Source organism: Carcharodon carcharias, chromosome 10 (assembly GCF_017639515.1).
Source record: "Carcharodon carcharias isolate sCarCar2 chromosome 10, sCarCar2.pri, whole genome shotgun sequence".
Lineage (NCBI taxonomy): Eukaryota > Metazoa > Chordata > Chondrichthyes > Lamniformes > Lamnidae > Carcharodon > Carcharodon carcharias.
Genome location: NC_054476.1, coordinates 72,879,200 through 72,902,016, shown reverse-complemented (window position 1 = coordinate 72,902,016; position 22,817 = coordinate 72,879,200). Strand labels below are relative to the sequence as shown.

The 22,817-nt window shown below is 41.3% G+C and overlaps 1 protein-coding gene across 1 annotated transcript in view; it reads left to right on the top strand.

Moving 5' to 3' along the window:
• Positions 1–22,817, top strand: part of LOC121282846 (N-acetyl-beta-glucosaminyl-glycoprotein 4-beta-N-acetylgalactosaminyltransferase 1-like) — an 827,662-nt gene that overhangs the window by 496,166 nt on the left and 308,679 nt on the right. The window contains exons 6-7 of the mRNA XM_041196659.1: positions 9,248–9,348; positions 12,950–13,017. Of these exons, the coding sequence (XP_041052593.1) occupies positions 9,248–9,348; positions 12,950–13,017 (169 nt within the window). The remainder of the gene's footprint in view (positions 1–9,247; positions 9,349–12,949; positions 13,018–22,817) is intronic.

Here is a 22,817-nt window from a genome sequence, read left to right as displayed (position 1 = left end):
CTCTCCATCTAATTTGCTTACATATATAATAGCAGGTTCACCTTGTGGAATGAGGAGGAGACTCCTCCTGTTCCTCCTGATCGTGCCTTCTGGGGTATGTATCAGGTATGACCTTGGTTGATCATCTCTCCAGATAATGACAACCTGTCTTTCAAGGTCCCTGATCCAAATCTTGTCATATCTGTGTAACTGTGGCTGGCTACTAGTGCGGTACCTCCTCTTGTAGGTGGAAGCCTGTCTCTGTCTGTCAGACTGTTCTCAGTTCTGAACCTTCTGGCATTCCTTGACTGCCAGCCCTGGGATTAACTTCTTTGGCAGCATTAGGAGTTGAGTGTGAAGTTTTTTTCCCAGCATGAGCTCTGATGGAGCCAATCCACATTGCAGCTGGGTGGATCTATATGTTAAAAGCGCCGTTGGGAAGTCTTTGTTTTTTTTTCTCAAAAGAGTTTTAATGGTGGGGGTGTCTCTTTCTGTCTCACCATTAGATTGTGGATACCCTGGGGAACTGGTAACGTGTTGAGAGCCGAAAATGATGGCAAATTGAGTGAATCATTCATATGCAAATTGTGGGCCTTATTGAACACCAGCTGGTCTAGGATGCCATGGCTCACAAACACTTCCTCCAAGGACCTAACGACCACCTGTATGGTCGTGTAACTGCTTCACTTCGATCTATCGGGAGAAGTAATCAACCAAGATGAGTAAGGACCTGCCAGTAAACACAAATAAATAAACATCCATGGTCCGGAACTGTGTGGGGATAAGGGCCTCCCTCTGGACAGGTTTGTGCACACCTGACAGTTTGAGATAATTTCTTCAATTACCCTTGACATTCCTGGCCACCATACTGCAGACTGGGCCATGCTCTGCACTTTGTAATACCCACATGGCCTTGGTGTATTCCTTGAAGAATCTCTGGCCGAAGAGAGACTGAAATGACCAACCGCTCATTATATACTAGCAGATCATCTATCACAGTGTTTCTGCTGTTCAAATCAAATCAAATGATGTTGCCAACTGGCCACTACTGTGGCCTCTTTCATTTGCCAGTAATGACAGATGTGGACACATTCCTCATCTCACAACTGCTCCTGGCATTTTCTTTGTAGCTCCCTGAGGTAGCCGGTGGTTGTTTTATCACCAAATTGGAATATGATTCATCGAATGACCCAAACCTCCCTGTCGCTTGCCATTTTAACACTCCACCCTGCTCTCTTGCCCACATGTCTGTCCTTCGCTTACTGCATTGTTCCAGTGAAGCCCAACGCAAACTGGAGGAACAGCACCTCATCTTCCGACTAGGCACTTTACAGCCTTCCAGACTGAATATTGAATTCAACAACTTTAGGTCTTGAACTCCCTCTTCCATCCCCACCCCCTTTCTGTTTCTTCCCCCTTCCTTTTGTTTTTTTCCAATAATTTATATAGATTTTTCTTTTCCCACCTATTTCCATTATTTTTAAATCTTTTATACCTCCCCCCCCACCCCCACTAGAGCTGTACCATGAGTGCCCTACCATCCATTCTTAATTAGCACATTCGTTTAGATAATATCACCAACTTCAACACCTCTGTGTTCTTTTGTTCTTTTGTCTGTGACATCTTTTGATTATCTGCTCCTATCACTGCTTGCTTGTCCCTACAACCACACCACCCCCCTCCACTTCTCTCCCCCCAGCCAACCCACCTCCCCCCCCCCCACCTTAAACCAGCTTATATTTCACCCCTCTCTTTGGATTCACCCAGTTCTGTTGAAGGGTCATGAGGACTTGAAACATCAACTCTTTTCTTCTCCGGCGATGCTGCCGGACCTGCTGAGTTTTTCCAGGTAATTCTGTTTTTGTTATGATTCATCGACCAGGTTGACATATTGTGTTGCAGAAAGGCCGACTGTAGCCCTGGATAATGTCTCTGCAGTCATTTCATGCATGGTAGTATTGTCACTGGACTAGTTTTCCAGAGACCCAGTGTAATGCTTCAGGGACCTGGGTTCAAATCCCACCATGGCAGATGGTAAAATTTGAATTCAATAAAAATCTGGAATTAAAAGACTCATGATAACCACAAAGCCATTGCTGATTGTCACAAAAACCCATCTGGTTCACTAAAATCAGTTAGGGAAGGAAATCTCCCATCCTTACCTGGTCTGGCCTACATGTGATTCCAGGCTCACAGCAATGTGGTTGACTCCTAAGTACCCTCTGAACAAGGGGAATTGGAGATGGGCAATAATTGCTGGCCTAGCCAGCGACACCCACATACCATGAAAAATTTTTTTAAAGTACACCGTATCATATGCGAAGCAGAATCTCTGAATTCTTTGGGGGGATCTTTGCAAGTTTCTTCTCATCTAACAATGAGATCAGTGGTTTATGACCCATTTTGATGGTGACTTTCAGGCCAATGATGTAGTTGGAGAACTTCTCGCAAAGCCATGTGACTGCGAGAGCTTCCTTGCCAACAGCATACCGTATCTCTGTGTCTGACTATCCTCTAGATGTGTAATACACTAGTTGGTTACATCCAATCCAGTTGCTCTTGGAATAGAACTGCTCCTAGACCTGTGGAGGAAGAATCAGCTGCTTTTGGAGTGGGCAGTTGTAGTGAGTTGAGATATTGGACGAGAGCAGCATGTCTTTGATGTGCAGCCTAGCCTTTTTTGAGAAGGTGCCATTGGGGCTCTGTGATCTGTGCCTGGTTGGGCAGAAATTTTGCCAATTGGTTCACCATGCCAAGGAATTTTTGGAGGTCTAGAATAGATGATGGGGATGGGAATTCGCTCATTGCCTTTGTTTTATGTGGACGCACCATGACGCCTTTGCTGCTCACAATATGTCCTAAGAACTGAGTGGAGTCCTTAGAGAACTCACACTACTCATTCAGTGTCAGCCCTGCTTCCTGCATGCGTCCTAAGACAACTGCGAGCCTCCTCTTGTGTTCCTCAATGGTCATACTATGGACCAATACATCATCCATATGGAAGGTGACACCCTCCAGGGCTTGTAAGATGGCTGGCATTGTGCGTTGAAAAATCTTGGTTGCCAAGGTAATGCCAAAGAGCAAGTGATTGAAACAGAATCTGTCAAACAGGGTGATAAGTGTAGTCAGCAATCTGGATTTCTCGTGGAAGTTGCCAGAAGTTGCTGTTAGCCTCGAGCTTGGAAAACACTGTGCTTTTGGAAAGCTTGGTCAGGCTGTCACCCACCAAAGATCTTGGATGGACTTCTCTTGCCACTGCCTTATTAAGTTGTGTCAGGTCAACATAGATGCGATTGGAACCATTTGACATTAACTCTCGTCTGGCAAACACCTTTATCCTAAAATAACATTGGAGAAGGATGGATTTCAGGACCGAATAACTTGTACTGTAAGGATGTGCAAATATAGATTATTAAATAAAGAAGTTAGGTAGATAATGTGGACTTAAGGAGTTTTCGGGATTAAAGCGTAGACCATAGAAGAGGAGAGTAGAAGAAAAGAGATTGCTGCAATATAAAATGGCAATGTCACTAGAGAGAATATATCAAAGGTTTTAAAGGATAAAGCTATGGCTTGGAAAAAGCAATTAAAGGGAAGTAACAGTATGATATGAAATAACATGAGGTCCTTCATCACCATCTGACAATGTTTAAGGGTGGTGGGGGAGGGAGTTGCAAAAACACAGAACAATGTTGCATCCAGCAGGAAGCAGAAAATGGTATAAAAAGAGATTCAACATTTGATTCAGTATGAACGTTGCTTTTCTGACAAGGCTGAGTACATTGTTAGGTTTAGATAAGCCTAGAAGTTCCCTGCACAGATGGTTTTAGTTGTGAAACTAGATGTGTACTATTCTGCATGAAATGTTAAATGATGAATATTTTGAAGTAAGAATAACTCTCAGACATATGCAGTCCCCAGCTTTAGGAATTTGTTAAAGTGATAAGAACGAAATTAGCCCACTATTTATATTTGTGCAGGTTAATGGGTAATTAAGATGCTTTTTCAGGACATTGCGGGACACATATTGGATACTTTGGAGGCAGATGGAATAATCAGAACAGGCTGGATTTTGCTTTTTTGAGAAATGTGTAGAGTAGTTGTCACTTTGTACAAGATTGTTGTGCATTGTAAGACTCAGGGGAAATCCAGTTACATTGTTGTCATTGATTTTTGTGATGCTTTCAATCTGGTGCCTCATGTAGCCCTCAAAACGAACCTGGAAGCTCAAGTGGTTCCAAAGTCAATGTAGTGTTCAGTAAATCTTTCCTCTTTTGAGAGATCGAGTACATGGGTGAGGCAAGATTGCCCAGTCATCAATCCTTTCTGATAGCTTTGTCAGTGAAGTGTTGAATCACGTCATGAGATAATCTTTGTGTCTATAAAAGCCATTTCTTAAAGTATTGCAGTGTTGCTTCTCACAGATGATCCTGTACTGGCGATACACCAGTGTACTTGTTCTGTAACTGAACCAGCAAGCTTTCAGCTGCAAGTGGAAATCCACTGATGGCAAGTTGTGAATCTAATTCATTAAATCCACTAATGATTCAAAAATGAGCACAAAGGTTGCTGGATAGTTATCAGTGTCCTTCAGAAGAGGAAACCAGCCACCTTACCTGGTCTGATCTAAGTGCATGTTACAGTTTTATAGACTTTACACAACATATTCCTTCAGACTTAGCATTACTGGTAGCTGCTACGTACATATGATCTTCATTTCACCTATAATTGAGATGCACTTTACCTTGAGCATTTGGAACATGGAACCCTTTTTAAACACTGACTGCTACAGTCTCTTTTGCCTCCAAGAGCATCTCCCTCTCTCTGTGAAAGCCAGACTGAAAAGTGCTCTATCAACTGGCAAGCTTCAGGGTATATCAAGGATGATGACTTAGGGGAAGCTATATTTCTTCATTTACATTTGTTCAGGGAATGTGAGTGACGCTGACAAGGCTGCATTTATTGTCCAACTCTAAATCCCCTAACAATTGTATGGTTTGTTCGATCATTCCATAGGATATTAATAGTCACATTATAACATTTTTGGATGTTTTAACCAAAAGGCCAGTAAGAGATTTTGCCTTAACTTATGTTTGATCCAACTTTGAGTAAAGCATGTTAAAATTCTTCCACAAGCTAAGAAACACAGGACAAAATATTCATTTTTTTAAATCACTCATCACCTTTCTCTCAAATGTTGTAAACGTTATGTGCTCCAGCAAGCATTTGAAGGGAACCTTGTAATTCCACATGATGAATGAGAATTTGCTGCAGGAGTTAATCTACCATTAGGAAGACTTGCCTTTGCATGTTTAGGCTGTAAATTTTTTGTGTGGCAAACAACACAAGTTTGGCCTTTAAGTTTTTTTTCAGCTCCTTCCTCTTGTGAGGGTTGGATGTAATGTGGCACCAGTCATTTGTACAGTAAGCTGTCCCTGCTGGTTCCTGATAGCTCAGGTTTGCACATTCATTGATGTTGCTTGCCCAAAAAACCTTGGTCATGCTCTTGGTCAAACTCTTGGCCCCTTTAAGTTACTGTGGTAACAAACTTAAAGCATCTGTAATTTGGCGGGCACAACAAAAGAAGATTGGATGGCACATTGGTGGCAAGTCACAAACTGATAACAGCATTGTGAAGGAAACCAGATATCTGAGACCAGAGTGAACAGGAGAATTAACTGTATATCCCTTTAAACAATCAGATTGACGGATTGTGAATTTAACACAGCTAGGATTGAAAAAGAAATTAAGGTTAAAGTGGGTGTACTTGATGACACATCGAGAATATAAAGAGAAATAAAGATACAAAAAGAAAGATTAGATTATGAGAGAGAGAAGTGAAAAATAAAGTGTTTTTTAAATCATTTTAATTTTAAAATATATATTCTTGAAATCTCCAACAATTAAAGTCTGAAGGAATGAGGTTCTGATTTTGTAATTGTTAATTTTCAGTGCCAGAGAGGTTATTTGGCAATAATTTATAATTAAAATGTGGATAAAAGGGCAAATAGGCTGAAAAGGTTGGATTTATCTTTCTGTGGCGTGTTTAATTCATATTTACCATGCAAATGCAGCAATTTCGTGAAGTTCAATGCCTTTCAATGGTGAACTAGGCAGCAAGATGACATTTTCACGAAGCTAACAGCAGAGTGGCGCCTCTCAGACAGCAACTTTTGGATTTCCATATTTTCCATGTGTCCTTGCATGAAGCTGCTGTAGCATTTGTACATAAGTAACTGTTAGTGTCATGAACCTCACCAAATTATGATCCCAGATGTGTAAAAACACCACAAAATTTGCTTTTCTTTTTCCTGGGTTCTCATGCATACTCCCCTGTGTTTTAGCCACAGGCACAGTGGGTCCAGAGATTATTATCAATATGTATACATCTTGTCATGAATATCTACTTTGTAATTTAGAGTATAACTTTTAGTTTTAGCAATTAAAGTTTTAACTGTAGAAAATGGGCTTATCTGGTTGAGTAACTGGTAAAAGCAACCCTGACGTAAGTGCAATTCAAACAAACTTGGATCTATTACACTTAAAAAAAATGTTGGGGTCATGTTGATTTAAGAGGTTAACAGCTAGCAAAGTAAGATCATAAATTAGCAGGTGGGTTTACTTAGCTAAAGAATTGGAGACATGACATTTGCAGTTATTCCATTATCATGTGGTCTCCCAGAAGTAAGGAAAGTTTTTAAATGAAAAGATAGTTGATTTGCATTTCTACCTGGGAACAGCTGCATGTGTCACATCGTCATGGAGATGGGTGGACCTTAGTGAAATTCTTTGTTTTCGAGTTTATCTCCTTGAATTCAGTTAGGGCATAGCCAGCAGGTAAGAATGCCTTTGAGATAGTTTCTTTGAGCAGCATGTTCTGGAACCAACTCACGAGCAGGTTATATTAGATTTGGTATTGTGTAGCAGGTTTAATTAATGACATCAGAGTAAAGGCACCCCAAGATAGCAGCGACCACAAAATTATTGAATTTTACATCAAGTTTGAAAGGGAGAAGAGTGGGTCTAAGACTAGTATCTTAAACTTAAATAAGGGCAACTATGTGGGGATGAAAGTCAAGCTACCTGAAGTGAACTGGGAAACTCGGCTAGCTGGAGGATAGATCAATAGAGAAGCAGTGGCAAACATTTAATGGGATATTTCAGAATATTCAGAATAAGTACATTTCAATTATAAAGACAAAATCTAAGGGGAGGACCCAATATCTGTGGTTAACTAAAGAAGTTAAGGAAATTATCAAACTAAAGCAAAATTCATACAACTCTGCAAGGATGAGTGGTAGGACAGGTGATTGGACAGAAAATGAAGAATGACAGAAAATGTCTAAAAGCTTAACCAGGAGAAAGAAGTTAGAGTATGAGAGGAACCTAGCTAGAAATGTAAAAATGGATAGCAGGAGTTTCTACAGATGTTTAAAAAGGGAAAGAGTAAGTGAAGTGAGTGTTGGTCTTCCAGAGAGTGACAGTGGCAAAGATCTGGCAAATAGAGTTTGATGTGGGAAAATGTGAAGTTGTTCACTTTGGCAGGAAGAACAAAAAAGCAGAGTATTACTTAAACAGGAAGAACAAAAAAGCAGAGTATTACTTAAAAGGAGAACAATTGCATAACTTTGAGGTGCAGAGGTCTCTAGGCGTTCTATTACATGAGTCACAAAAAGTTAGTAAGCAGGTACAGCAAGTAATTAAGGCTAATGGAATGCTATCCTTTATTACGAGAGGGATTGAGCATAAAAGTAAGGGTGTTATGCTTCAGTTATATAGGGCATTGTTGAGATGGCACCTCGAATACTGTGTGCAGATGCAAATGAATTGGAGGCGGTTCAAAGGAGGTTTACTAGATTGATACCTGGAATGAGTGGGTTGTCTTGTGAGGAAAGATTGGACAGACTGGCTTGTTTGCATTGGAGTTTAGAAGAGTGAGGGGTGATTTGATTGAAATATACAAGATCCTGAACATCCTTGACAAGGTGGATGTCAAAAGGATGTTTCCTCTTGTGGATGAGTCCAGAACTAGGGGGCACTGTTTTAAAATTAGGGGTTGTCCTCTTGGGACAGACATGAGAATTTTTTTTCTCTGACTGTTATGTGACCTTGGAACTCTCTGCCTGCGAAGGTGGTGGAAGCGCAGTCATTGAATATTTTTAAGGCTGAGGTAGATAGATTCTTGTTAGGCAAGTGAATCAAGGTGTTATCGGGGTTAGATGGCAATGTGAAAATCGAAACACAAAAATGATCTTATTGAATGGCGGAGCAGGCTTGAGGGGCCGAAAGGTCTACTCCTGTTCCTATTTCTTGTTTTCTTATGACTGGTTAATGTTTGAAAAAGTGGCTAAAAGCAACTAAAAGCAAACTGTCCCACTGCAGCCGTTGCAGCAAGCCAGCCAAAAGTCCATTGATTTTGGCGGGACCAGAACATCCCGCCGGCAGTGGTGGTGGGGGGGCTGGAAAATCCTGTCCTGCATCATCTTTGGGTCTTATGTAAGCTAGTAGCTCCTTGGAAGTCAGGGGATAAAGCCAAACTTAAATCTGGAAGAGAGTAAATGCTTGATCCATCAGCCTGCGATTGGGAACTGGTATTCAGTATGAGACTAAGTTGGATTGGGGAAAAAATAACTTGAAGATTTGTTTAGTTGGAAGCTAAAGGAAGAAATCTATGGTATCCTTTCAATAAAAAGCTGTTAGCTTTTTGCAATTGGATTTCTGGAATCAGCTGGGCTGCAATTTGAAACTATAGCAAAGGACTGTTGGAAACCAATGATGTTTTCTGCTGATTTAAGCCACTGCACAGGAGTCACAGGGAGGCTCATGCTTGAGCTGTGAAATCCAGAGTCATGTGCTTGGTTAAAAAATTGAAGGGTGGTTTATCCAAAAGCTAATGAAAGGACCCCCATGAAATCTTGTACCTTGGCGAATAGTTGGAACAGTGAAGAGAAATGAATGTGAATTCTGGAAAGCGATGATATACCTTTTATGTTGGTCCCAGGAAACATAAATGAACCTTTAAGATTTTGCAAAATAAATGAATTCTTGGGGGGAAGTAGAACTGAGTTTATAGCAATAAGTCTTTATAAGCCATAGTGTTAAGGTGCTTACTGCATTTAATTCTTTTTGATATACATTAATGACACATTGTGGTGTAGTTCTGTCGGTTAATTGATGGATATTTTGATTTCTTCTTTAAACATTAAGGTTCCCTAACTGGATCGTAACAATATTTTCAAGTTTATTGATTTGATTTCTATTTTCCCAGGTGATTTCCAGTTTGCAATTGCGTCAGATGATAATTCCGAGTTTTGGCTCAGTTCTGATGAAAGTCCTGCAAACGCCAGACTGCTGATGCATGTAGGCAAGGTACAGAATGTTAGTTGAGTCTCACTTATCTTTCTGACAACCATTCGGGGCTTTTCATAGTTGCTGCATTGAAATGTCATTGGGGGATCCGGCTGATTTTTTTTTTATTGATGGGCACTGTCTGCGTGTCTCCCTCTGAGCATGAAGTCGGCATAGAAATCAAAAGATAAAATCAGACCTCAGCACCAGAATGCTTTTGTATTGAAGTCAATGCAGTATCCTATAAAGCAAGTAATGTTCCTTTTAAAACATTTGACAAATTATATTTATCTCAAGAGAAAACTCCTGTAATGTATTAATGTACCTTTTGGACCTTGTATTATAATTGTAAAACCATTAATTTCAGTTGTCTATATTGAACACTGACAGTTGTGTATATTTAGCTGATCTAGGTAAGGCAGCAGTTGGGAGAATGCATTGCCTCAGAGCTTTCAGTCTGAGGGGGAGAGATTTCAGCCAATGCTGTTATTTCTGATTGCTGCCCTCATGGAAAATATTTTGACATCTGAACACTTGAGTGCCAACCTGGGTACTTTTCAGATCATAGGATCCTGACTTCTATATTTAAAAGGAGCTGATTTTCTGAAACAAACGGGTGCTTTGGATACCTCGCAGTAGGCCCCTTTCAAAATGGAACCTGTCATTTTGTTGGTGTTTTGAAACTATTACCACCCAGGAAAAGGCAGTGAATATCAATTCCGTTGTGTTGATATCAGGTTGAGGACAGGAACAGGTTTTATTTGAATTCTCACAACAGTCGATTCATCTGTTACCACTTACTGCTTCACATGAATGGCCACCCCAGGGCATTTTTTTTTCTTTGTTCAGGGACATGAATGTCACTGGCAAGACCAGGATTTGTTTCTCATCCTGAATTGCCCTTGAGAAGGTGCTGGTGAGCTGCCTTCTTAAACCATTGCAGTTCATGAGGTGTAGGTCCATCTACAGTACTGTTAGGAAGGGAGTTCCAGATAATTGTCATTGAAGGAATGGCATTTTAGTTCCAAGTCAGGATGGTATGTGGCTCGGAGGGAAACTTGCAGGTTGCTGCCCTTGTTCTGCTAGATGGTAGAGAGCACATGTTTGGAAGGTGCTGTCGAAGAAGCTTGACGAGTTGCTACAGTGCATCTTTTAGATGGTATACACTGCTGCCACTCTGCACTGGTGATGGAGGAAGTGAGTGTTTAAGGTGATGGATGGGGTGGCAATCAAATCGATTGCTTTGTCCTGGATGGTGTTGAGTTTCTTTAAATGTTGTTGGAGCTGCACTCCAGCCAAGTGGAAAGTGTTCTGTCACACCATTGACTTGAGCCTTGTAGATGGACAGGCTTTGGAGAGTCAGGAGGTGAGTTACTTCCCACAGAATTCCCAGCCTCTGACCTGCTTTTCTAGCCACAGTATTTATATGGCTGGGCCAGTTCAGTTTCTGGTCAATGTTAACTTCCAGGATATTTTGTTAATGGAAGTTTCAGTGCTGGAATGTCATTGAACATGAAGGGGACATTATTAGATTCTTATTGGAGTGGTCATTGTCTGGTATTTATGACACAAATATTACTCGCCATTGAGTGGCACAAATATTATTTGCCACTAATCATCCCAAGCTTAAATGTTGTCCAGATCTTGCTGCATGGGAGCATAGGCTGCTTCAGTATTTGAGGAGTTACAAATGGTACTGAACACTGTGTAATCATCAGTGAGCATCTCCACTTCTGACCTCATTATAGAGTGAATGTGATTGCTGGAATGGCTGAAGATGATTGGGTCTAGGACACAATCAAGACTATGATGTCCTGGGTCTGAGCTGATTGGTCTCCAACAGCCTTCCTTTGATCTAGGTATGACTCCAGCTAGTGGAGAGTTGTCACTCAATTAGCAATGAATTCAACTTTGTTAGGGTCCCTTGATACTATACTCAGTAACATTTTGTCTTGATGTAAAAGGCAGTCACTCTCACCTCATCTCTGGAATTCAGCTATTTTGTCCTTGTTTGGACGAAGGCTGTAATGAGGTTTGGATTTAAGAAGCCAAAATTAAGCATCAGGAAGCATGTTATTGCTGTGTAAGTCCCACTTGATAGCACTATCAACAAATTGTATCGCTTTGTGTTGTATGTTGGTTGGTCTGGCTGAGGAATGATTGCTGAGACATTGGTATGTCTAAACAATAACTGGTTTATTGGATATAACTGAACTATATACAGATATACATGACCAGGTGTTACTCTGTTGAAGCTAGGATCTTTCTCCCTTCTGTCTCCTTGTCATGTGTTCTCTTGCATCATCATTATGGGAGGTGTCATTTACACAGTCCCACACATTTACTCCTACAACCTCAGCACTACACTTTTCTGATGATCGGGAGTAGACTGATGGGGATCAGGTGGATTGGATTTGTCCTGCTGGCAGGGCATTCTTGGGGAAATTTTTACTTTGTCAGGTACATGTCGGTGTAGTAACTATAGTGGAATAGCTTGGTCAAGGGTGCAGCTATTTCTGGAGTCTTCAGTACTACAGCCAGGATATTGTCAGCCTTTGCTGTATCCGGTGCCTTCAACCATTTCTTGATGTCACATGGAGTAAATTGGCCAAAGACTGGCATCCAAGATGCTGAGGACCCCAGGAGGAGGCCATAGTGGATCATCCACTCAGTACCTCTGGTTTAAGATGGTTGCAAAGGCTTTAGCCTTGTCTTCTGCATTGTCATGCTGGTCTCCACCATCATTGATCATGGGGATGTTCATGGGCTACTCTTCCCGTTAGTTATTTACCACCATGACTAGATGTGGCAAGACTGCAGAGTTTTGACCTTATCCATTGGTTGTGGGATCGCTTAGCTCTGTCTGTAGCAAGCTGCTTCTGCTGCTTAGCGTACATGCAGTCCTGTGTTGTAGCTTCACCAGGTTGACACCTCATCTTTAGGTATGCCTGGTGTTGCTCCTGACATGCTCACCTACATTCCTCATTGAACGAGGGTTGGTGTCCTGGGTTAATGGCCATGGTAGAGTGAGGGCATTTGAAAAGGTCAACCACATTGCTGTATGTCTTTTGTCACATGTCAACCAGACTGGGTAAAGACAGCAGATTTCCTTTCTTGAAGGACATTAGTGAACTAGGTGGGCTTTTATGACAATCTGGTCGTTTCATGGTCACCAGTACTGAGACTAGCTTCTTATTCCAGATTTATTAATTAAATGAATATAGATTCTACCAAGGTGTCATGATGGGATTTGTTTCTGCAGCATTGGTCTGGGCCTCTGGGTTACTCATCCAGTAACATCGCCACAATGCTACCATTCCCTGGGTTCTGGGTGCTGACAGGTACCCATGGAATGCAAGCCCTCAACATGAGTTGACTTCTTCAGGAAAGGAAGGGGAAAATAGGTGAAGCTATTAGAACGAAGCTATGTGTGATATTCTGTTTCTATTTCTTTTTCATTTCTTTTTTTGGTCAACTGCAATGGTTGAAATCAATTAGAACAACATCTAAAAGCATATTTTTATTTACTTATCATCTCTACTCTATTTACTCATTTTCAGAGCTGGTCCAAGTCAGTAATTGTATTTAATTTAATTGTATTTAATCCATGATTGTATTTCAGCTGGGAACAGAGTGGGCTGCTCCAGGCGAGTTCACCAAGTTCAGATCTCAAGTCTCCAATCCAGTCCAGTAAGCACATTATTTCATTCATAATTCAGAATGACTACAGTAATAAAATCACAATAAACACTTATATTCACTGGTTAATTTCTGTTGGATTCCTAACACGAAATCATGGTTAACTGTATTTTTATGACACATGCCATTGGATGTTTGAGGCAAACTCAAATGATTTAGGAAATTTACATATTTATATTTTTCTTGTTGGGTGTTAATGATTAGGCAGTTAAGTTAGAGATGTGATTACTGTTGGTACTGTGACCATGAATGTCCTGTTTGACAGGGCTTGACGGTAAATGTTGAGAAGATGTTTCCACTAGTGGGGGAATCTCGAACTAGGGGACATAGTTACAGAATAAGGGGACACTCATTTAAAACTGAGATGCGAAGGAATTTCTTCTCCCAGAGCATAGTGAACGTCTGGAATTCTCTACCTCAGAGCGTTGTTGAGGCTAGGTCAATGAAAGTATTTAAAGAGGAGGTAGATAGATTTTTGAAATATTGGGGAGCTGAGGGCTATGAGGAGCTGGCACAAAACGGGAGTTGAGGCCTGGGGCAGATCAGCCATTCTTATTGAATGGTGGAGCAGGCTTGAGGGGCCAAATGGCCTACCCCTGCTCCTATTTCTTATGTTCTTATTCATTGTTGCCAGTGGGTGGGAGTGGGTTTACAGAGGCTATTAATGTTAGTTAAATGGGAATGTTCAGGAATGGAAGTATTTTCCTGTTAATAAAGAGGAGATCATTTAAGTATGGACTTGATCAATGAAACTGCTGTCAGAACTGTGTTGATTCAACAGATACATGAATAAAACAACAAAGAATTGAGTTATCTAATATAAATAAAGATATTTATGGGTGGACGCACATCATTTTCTTGGTGCAAAATCCTGAAGCTTTGGAGTAAATGACCTTATTTTTTCATTTACCTTTGTATATGTCTCACTCATTGACAGCAAATGATTTTAGTTTTCCACCAGCAGCACCTTAATGATGACTCTTTTTAGATTTTAAAACTGAGGTTGCAGAATGGCTGCCTGGTATCGAAACCAAAGGAAATGACAACATTTTGGTTTGGAGACAAAGCTTTTTCACCTACAATTTTCCACGTAGTATAACAGCAAGGAGTGAATTCTGTTCTGTGCCATTACCTTGGTAGTGTTAGCTAAACAGTGCAGTCTAGTATATACCCCTCACAGCAATCTTCAGTCAATATGCACCACATTCATTCATCTCTTCATTTCTATCTGCCAGCCATCTAATCTTGTCTTGAAGTTTGAGTTATTTTGTATGTGGATGCAAGGCAGATCCACAATCATAGGTCATAGAGTCATGGAATCTTACAAAATACAGGAGGTGGCAGTGCATTTCAAGTCTTAATAGCTGTTTCCATCTCACCTCTGGTTCCTTTGCAAGTGAATTTAAGTGTGGCCTGGACTACTGAGCTTCATATTTTGTTAATATACCTTTTTGTTATATTTATTTTATTTATGGTCACATATTGACATTTAATATCATAGATACCTAAGGCACTGTGAATCTGGGAAAGTCACTGTAATAAGGAAGGGGGATATAGCAAACTGAAATTAACTTCTGTCTCATGAAAGGTGAATTTTGCAAAGAGAAAAATGTGTTATGATGTGGCAGATGGTATTTGCCAGGCTGACCAAATCCCAGAGGGAAACTTGGCCAGGCTATCACAGCGATTTTGCAATTTGTATTTATTAAGAGAAGGTTTGTGCACTAAAGTCTTTAGAGATTTTAAAGATTGAATTAAAACATTTATTAACAAAATAGAATAAAACTTAAACACACAAGACTACAGTTACACAGTCACATTTAGTTTTATAACAGTTCTCACATGATTTCTAGACATGATTAACTAGACTCCCAACTATACACCCCTTTCGGGCAACAGTCCAAATAGATTCCTAATCTATAAACCATCCAGCAATATTATCACAAGCACCCATTGTTGCTATAAGGGAGGTATTTCACAACTTCTCTCTCCCTCTCACTTGACAATAGAATGCCAAAGGCTTTTAACACAACCTTGGTTACTGGAACAGCAAACTTCTCCAGGGTGGCTAGTGGCATTTTCCCACAAGTCTGTTTCACACCGTGCACCTTTCAAGGTCTGACACGGCTACCCCCATACAGCTTGCCATAATTCTTTAAATATATCTCCCCCCTTTTGATCTGTAAATTCCATTATTTCAATCTTTCTTTGTGTAAGTTACTTTTCCCAAAATATAAAAATCTTTCATGTTGTCATTATGGCCAGCACTTTTGGTGGAAAAATAAACTTAATAACTTTGCTTTATTTACCTTGCCAGTTGTAAACATCTTATCATGTCCCTTTGAAAATCAAAAAACCTCTCAGCTTATCTAAAAATGCAAATTCCATTTACACTATATCTGCTGAGACTTCATCCTAGCTTACTATTTCAGATGCCTGTTTGACACCGAACCCCTATTTTGGATTCAAACCTTGCAGTCTGTCTGCACTTTAATTAAGCTAAACGCATACACAAACATAATACACACAGTTCCCATAAGCCTGCTTCGGTGTCCCACAGTAATATTAGGGGGGAAAAATATTTCCTTTGCAAATGACATGGGATCATGATATAAAGGCCCCAATTACTCATAAGGGCTTGTGCAAACATGTTGTCAGTTCATTTATTGAGACTAGGCACATATATACATTAATAGAAAGCTTGAAGACATCAGAGTTGCAGAGCTGTCCATGTGTGTTCTGCTCTGAGCAAAGGTGAAACTAAATTGGATCACATGACACATGCTTCCTTTCTAGTGATGTCATGCTGCAATCCCTTAAAGGCATATTGGGATTTGAAAGACTGTAATAGCAAGAAATGAATTATTTATGTGCATCAGTAAAAAACATCTAATGTGGATTGGGAAAGTAATTGAAATAAGGAAGGGAAATACAGCAAACAGCTTTTTGTGGCAAAATATCTGCATAAGGAACATTTAAATTTGTGCTTTGCTCCCAGGATAATCGAAAGTTGTTTAGCCATGATGAGTTGAAATCAAGTTATTCCAGAATTTGCTCTTGGTAAAGCGGTATGCCAGCTTTGTTAATAGGATCAGGTTCCAACCAAGAACACCTATTATGAAATCTTGTGTATTAGTGCCAGCTTCTTATAACATGCAAACTTCAGCATGTGGCCTTTGTTATATGCAACTTGCACAGCACTTTCTAAGTTATATATTTAATCAATTCATAACCTGGAGGCACATGGTATTCTCACTTATACTGGTACAGAATTTGTTACAATTCCATACAAACGGTTTCAAGGAGCTGAATTTTACATACCCCGGCAGGCATGCTCCTCCCGAAGGAGGTGGGAGTTCCCATTCCACCATCTTCCCGCCCACCCCTGAGCTCACCCCCATAATACAGGGGGCAGGCGGGTGCCAAAATCAGCATTAAATGAATAATCAATGGTCAACTAGGCTTGTTATCAAGCCAATTGACCCTGGCAATATGCTGTTCATGCCATAAAAGGTTTGGCTTGGACAGCCAGGCCGGAGTGGGAAGCCCAATTTTTTTTTTCCCTCAAATGCTTAAAGGGCGGGGAGGAAGGGGGGGTGGGGGGGTGTTCAGTCTTCGGGGGCTGCCCTTTGCCAGTCATGGGGCGGCCACCCTTAGGTCAAACCCCTCCTTCTTTCCTACCTGCTCCCCCCCTTAAACCCACTGCCCCCCTGATGGATGGTGGAAAGGTTTTGAGGAGTCAAGAGGTAAATTACGTTCCACAGAACCTGGCTTCTGACTTGTTCTAGTAGCCATGGTATTTACGTGGCTGGTATCATTAAGATTCTGGTCAATGTTGATGGTGAGGGAATTCAGGGATGATAATCCTGTTGAAGGTCAAGGGGAGACAGTTAGACTCTCTCTTGTTGAAGATGATCATTGCCTGGCACTTGCGTAGCATGAACATTACTTTCCATTTATCACCCCAAACCTGAATGTTGTCCAGAATTGCTTCATTGTCTAAGGGGTTGCAAATGAAACAACACTGTGCACTGAACATCAGCGAACATCCCCACTTCTGGCCTCAAATTGGAGGAATGATCTTTGATGAAGCAGCTGAGGACAGCTGGGCCAAGAACACTACCTTGAGGAACTCCTGCAGTGTTGTTATAGAACTGAGATGATTTGCCTTGACAATCATAGCCATTTACCTTTGTGCTAGGAATGACTTTAACCAGTGGAGAGTTCTCCCCCATATTCCAATTAACTTCAATTTTACTAGGGCCACTTGAGGCCACACTCAGTCAAATGCTGCCTTGAAGCAATCACTCTCATCACACCTCACCTCTGGAAACCATGTTTAAACCAAGGTATGGAGTCAAGTAGTCCTGGTGGCACACAAACTGAGTTTTAGTTTACAGGTTATTAGTAAGTGCTACTTGATAGCACTGTTGATGATACCTTACATCAATCTGGCTGATGATTGTGAACAGACTAAAGAGGTGATAATTGGCTAAATTGGATTTGACCTGTTTTTGTGCAAAGGACATACATATGGCAATTTTCCACTTTGTCAGGTAGATGCCAGTGTTGCAGTCTATTGGAACAGCTTGGCTAGGGATTTGTTAGTTCTGAAGCATTTTTTTTTCAGCTCTACAGCTGAGATGCTGTCAGGGCCTATAGCCTTTGCTGCAACCAATATGGTCAGCTATTTTTTTGATAACATTTAGCATGGTGGTCCTGAGGGTGTCCTCATTGTGAAGATGGAACTTAGATGCATCTGCAATAGGTAGATTGGTGAGGATGAGGTCAGGTGGGTTTGTCCCTCATCTTGCCACTGGCTCAACCTGGCAGTTATGTCCTTCAGGATTCAGCCACCCTGATTAGTAGTGGTGCTGCTAGCCATTCTTGGTTACAGACATCAAAGTCCCCCACCCAAAGTATATTTTGTGTCCTAGCTGCCCCCAGTGCTTTTTCTAAATGGTGTTCAACCTGGAAGAGTACTGATTAATCAGCTGAGGGAAGCTGTTATGTAGCAACCAGCTGAAGGTTTCTTTGCCCATGTTTGACCTGATGCCATGAGACTTTATGGGGTCCGGAGTCAAAATTGACATTTTCCAGTGCCATATTTTCCAGAATGTATCCCCATTGGCCTTTTGTGGAGAGTCTGCCCTGCTGTTAGATAGGATATAACGAGGGATGGTGATGGAGGAATCTGGGATGTTGGCTGAAGTGTATGATTCTATGAGTGTGATTATTTCAGGCTGTTTCTTGATAAGTCTGTGGAACATCGCTCCTAATTTTGGAACAAGTCCCCAGATGTTAGTGGGAAGGATTTTGCCAGGAGACTGGACTAGTTGTGCCTTTGTTATGACAGGTGACTGGGCCAATACCTGGTTGTCCATCCAGTTTTATTCTTCTTTCTGTAGCAATTTGATACAACTGAGTGGTTTATAGGCCATTTCAGAGGGCAATTGAGAGTCAACTATGTTGTCATCCTTACCTAGTCTGTTTTACAGCAGATTTCCTTCCCTAAAGGACATTGGTGAAATTGATGGATTTTTGGTTTCATGACCACCATTACTAAAACTAGCTTTTTATTCCAGATTTACTTAATTTAACTGAAGTTAAATTCCTCAACTACCATGGCAGGATTTGGACTCATGTCTCCAGAGAATTATTCCAAACCTCTGGATCACTAGCAGAATGACATAACTACTATGCAGCTGTATAATTCAGTTCACTCCCTCATTTGCATCTTTCTACCGTCCTTGAGACTGTCTTTTGACGTCCAGTTTCTGGATAGGAAAGCTATCACCTATTGTGGCATGACTTCTTGCACAATGGTAGTGAGGAAAGAAAGAATGTTTGGATCTGAGATCAAACACGGGTAAATTCAAAATGCCTTCTCATCCCAGCGATTCCAACTAGGTTCCTTTGTAAGTGTATTATTTCCATGGCGAGAAACTTAACTCTATGCAAATTAATTTTAAAAAGCAAAAGCAACATAATTATATCAACAGTAACATTTTTCAACTAATTAGTATTTGGTATGTACACTGTCAGCTATGCCTGGTCTGTGTGTAACTCCTTTGTGTGTTTCATACTCTCCCATCATGGTTCTATTCCCCACCTCCCGTATCTGTACAATTCACTCTCTGAAGTTTAAATGTTTATTACTGTATTTTTTAAAGAAATACTATTTCTCTTCACAAACGTTCATGTTCACACAGTGCTTTGAAGTTGAACTCATGACCTCTATTGAGCTGGTGCGTCATCAATGCAAGAAGAGCTTATGTGAAGTGAATTAATCCAGATCAGCTCAATCTCATCTGACCTTGACTTCTGTCTCTGAGCAAAGTTAAAACCTGCATCTCAGCAGGCTTTTGTGGTGACAGTGTCATCCAACTGATCCAATTCTCTCTGGCAGAAATATGCAAGAAGAATGATCCCGCTGTAATCGGGTTATGAATCGGAGTAGAGTTAGCCGGGGCTTTAAACATGTGCTAATGATCGGCAGCTTTCGCTTGTATGGGTCCTGGGTGACGGCTTCCATAATCTTAAATAAAAACCAAATCTGCAGCAGGCCCAGAAGGAAAAACTAGTAAAACTTGGGGGATGAGTGGTACTGATCCATGTTGGTCTTATATACTTTAAATAGAACTGCAATTTGGACCAGTACCAGTCATTTTCAGGTTTTACTGGTTTTTCCTTGTCTTTTGCACTGATATGCTTGGCGTAGTAATCATCTAAGATGGGAATGTTCATGAAGCCTCCTCCTCCCATTAGTTGTTTAATTGTCCACCAACATTCACAATTGGATCTGGCAGGAATGCAGAGCTTTGATATGAGCTGTTGAATGTAGCTCTGTCTATAAAGTGCCTCCTACGCTGTTTAACAAGTTTGTAGATCTGTGTTGTAGCTTCACCAGGTTAGTACCTCATTTTTAGGTATGCCTTATGCTGCTCCTGGCATGCTCTCTTGCATTCCTCAATGAACCAGGGTAGGCCCTGGATTGATGGTAATGGCAGAGTGAGGGATCTGCCAGCCCATGAGGTTACAAATAATGGTTGAATACAATCCTGCTGCAGTTGATGGGTGACAGCATCTCATGGATGCCCAGTTTTGAGCTGCTAGACCTGTTCTGAATCTATCTCATTTAGCATGGTGGTAGAGTCATACAACACAGTGCAAGTTGTCCTCCTCAGTATGAAGGTCATCCTCAGTGTGCAAAAGGTTTATGTAATGGTCAGTCCTACCAAAACCGCCATGGAGAGATGCATCTGCAACAGGCAGTTTGATTAGCAGGCTAACATTTTATTCCAGATCTCCTTAGCTGCTGTGGGGGTGGATTTGAACTCTGAAGCATTAACCCAGGCCTTAGAATTGCTAGTCCAGTAACATTACCACTATGCTGCCATTCCCATTGTCCTGCATTTTTACCCTGGCACCAAGGAGGCAACACAAGTTCAGGACTCTCAATTTTACAGGTACCAAAACACATGTCTATCTCCTATGACACCTATCCACTGTTTCTACACCTGCTTTTGCTCTGCTGTGCAGCCAAGTCTCCCACAATGCTGTGGATTTGCTTCTGACTGCACTCCCATGAGGTGTCATCACTCAGGAGATTCTCAGGGAACTGTTGCACTGCCTGCCTGACCCTACTAGTCTGTTTGGTGGTCACTCACTCTCTTTTCTTCTTAACCCTCTGTATCTGTTGGGTTGATCATTTTCTAGTTGGGATGATCATTTTCTAGTTGGAAAGCATTTACCTCATCCATCTTGCATTAAATATCCCCTCCTGCTGTTCAATCTTTTTTTTTTGCAAACTATTAATCAGGAGAAGCCTCTCTTTCATCCCAATGAACTTGGCAAAATTCCAGCCCAACTCTTCTATCTTGTATGCCTTTTTTTGAGTATTGCTGAAAAAAAAATGTTGTTGAACCTTTTCATCTTGCACTCATTGGGACAGATGCAAGAAATACCAAGCTTCAAAGAAAGCAACAATTTATACTGCATGAGGAAAGGGTGCTGATTCGTTGGCAAGTCAGCTCTGATTGGTCAAGGCATTGGCATGGTAAGTGCACCAGGGACCTATTGTCCCCCAAACTTTTGTTTAATTCAAAAAAGGTGCAATGACTGGACATATTCTTTTTGCCTGCAGGGACAGGGCCCTGCATATGGATATATATAAAAACCTTCAGTTGCTTACAATAGGCAGAATGCTCACCTTACGCGACCAACCCATGCTTTCAAGAGTCAGAACATAATGTCTAATGTTAAATGTGATTCTGCGATTGGACAGCACTTGATGAACAATCCTGAGTTTTATACTAGATTCAAACTCACAATTTTCTGCCAAGGATTAGATTAACAACCAATTTAAGATTATCTTTGGGCTCACAATGTAGCTCAATTATCATCTTGGGGGGAGTGGGGGATGCACAGGGCACCACCCCAAAAGATGTACTCCCCTTCCTTCCTGCTTTTTCACATCAGATGGTGAAAAAGCAGACTCCCTATTCTTGCCTGCCTGCCCACGTCAACCACATTATGGCATGGCTAGCGTAATATTCAGGTCAGTTGGCTTGTTAACCAGCTGAATTTCCCATTAATGATTTTTTTAAAATGGCTGGTTGGCTGATGATTTCAGCATCTGTCCCTTACTGTATTGTGGCAAACAGGCATGTTGACCTGCGGATGACACAAAGATTGGCTGGGTGGTTTACAGTGAGGTTGAGCATCTTGGGCTACAGGAAGACATAGATGGGATGGTCAAATGGACAGATAAGTGGCAGATGGAGTTTAACCCTGAAAAGTGTGAGGTGATACACTTTGGAAGGAATAATTTGACAAGGAAGTATTCAATGAACAGCATGACACTAGGAAGTTCTGAGGAACAAAGGGACCTTGGCGTGTGTGTCCATAGATCTCTGAAAGCGAAGGGCAAGTTAGTAGGGTGGTGAAAAAGGCATATGGGACACTTGGCTTTATCAGTCGAGGCATAGAATACAAAAGTAAGGAGATCATGTTGGAGTTATATAGAACCTTGGTGAGGCCACAGCTGCAGTACAGTGTGCAGTTCTGGTCGCCACATTTTAGGAAGGATGTGATTGCACTGGAGGGGGTGCAGAGGAGATTCACCAGGATGTTGCCTGGGATGAAACATTTAAGTTATGAAGAGAGATTGGATAGACTTGGGCTGTTTTCATTGGAGCAAAGAAGACTGGGGGGTGACCTGATCGAGGTGTACAAGAATATAAGGGGCATGGACAGGATGGATAGGAAGCAGCTGTTCCCCATTAGTTGAAGGGTCAGTTATGAAGGGACATAACTTCAAGGTGAGGGCAGGAGTTTTAGGGGGGATGTGAGGAAAAACATTTTTACCCAGAGAGTGGTGACGGCCTGGAATGCACTGCCTGGGAGGGTGGTGGAGGAGGGTTGCCTCACATCCTTTAAAAAGTACCTGGACACATCATAACATTCAAGGCTTTGGGCCAAGTGCTAGTAAATGGGATTAGGTAGGTAGGTCAGGTGTTTCTCACATGTCGGTGCAGACTTGATGGGCCAAAGGGCCTCTTCTGCGCTGAGTGATTCTGTGACCTGAAGTCACGCAATGTATTTTGTACATGCACGGGCCTGCAGCAGTCCTGATTTGCAGATGTAAAATTTTGGCCCATGACTGTTAGTAACAAATTTGATGATCTTCGTCCAACCCTTGGAACCTATCTCTGAATCATGCAGTTTGCAGTGACTGACTGAATGGATGAGCTGATTTTGGTGGGTGAGTGACACATACACTAAAATTG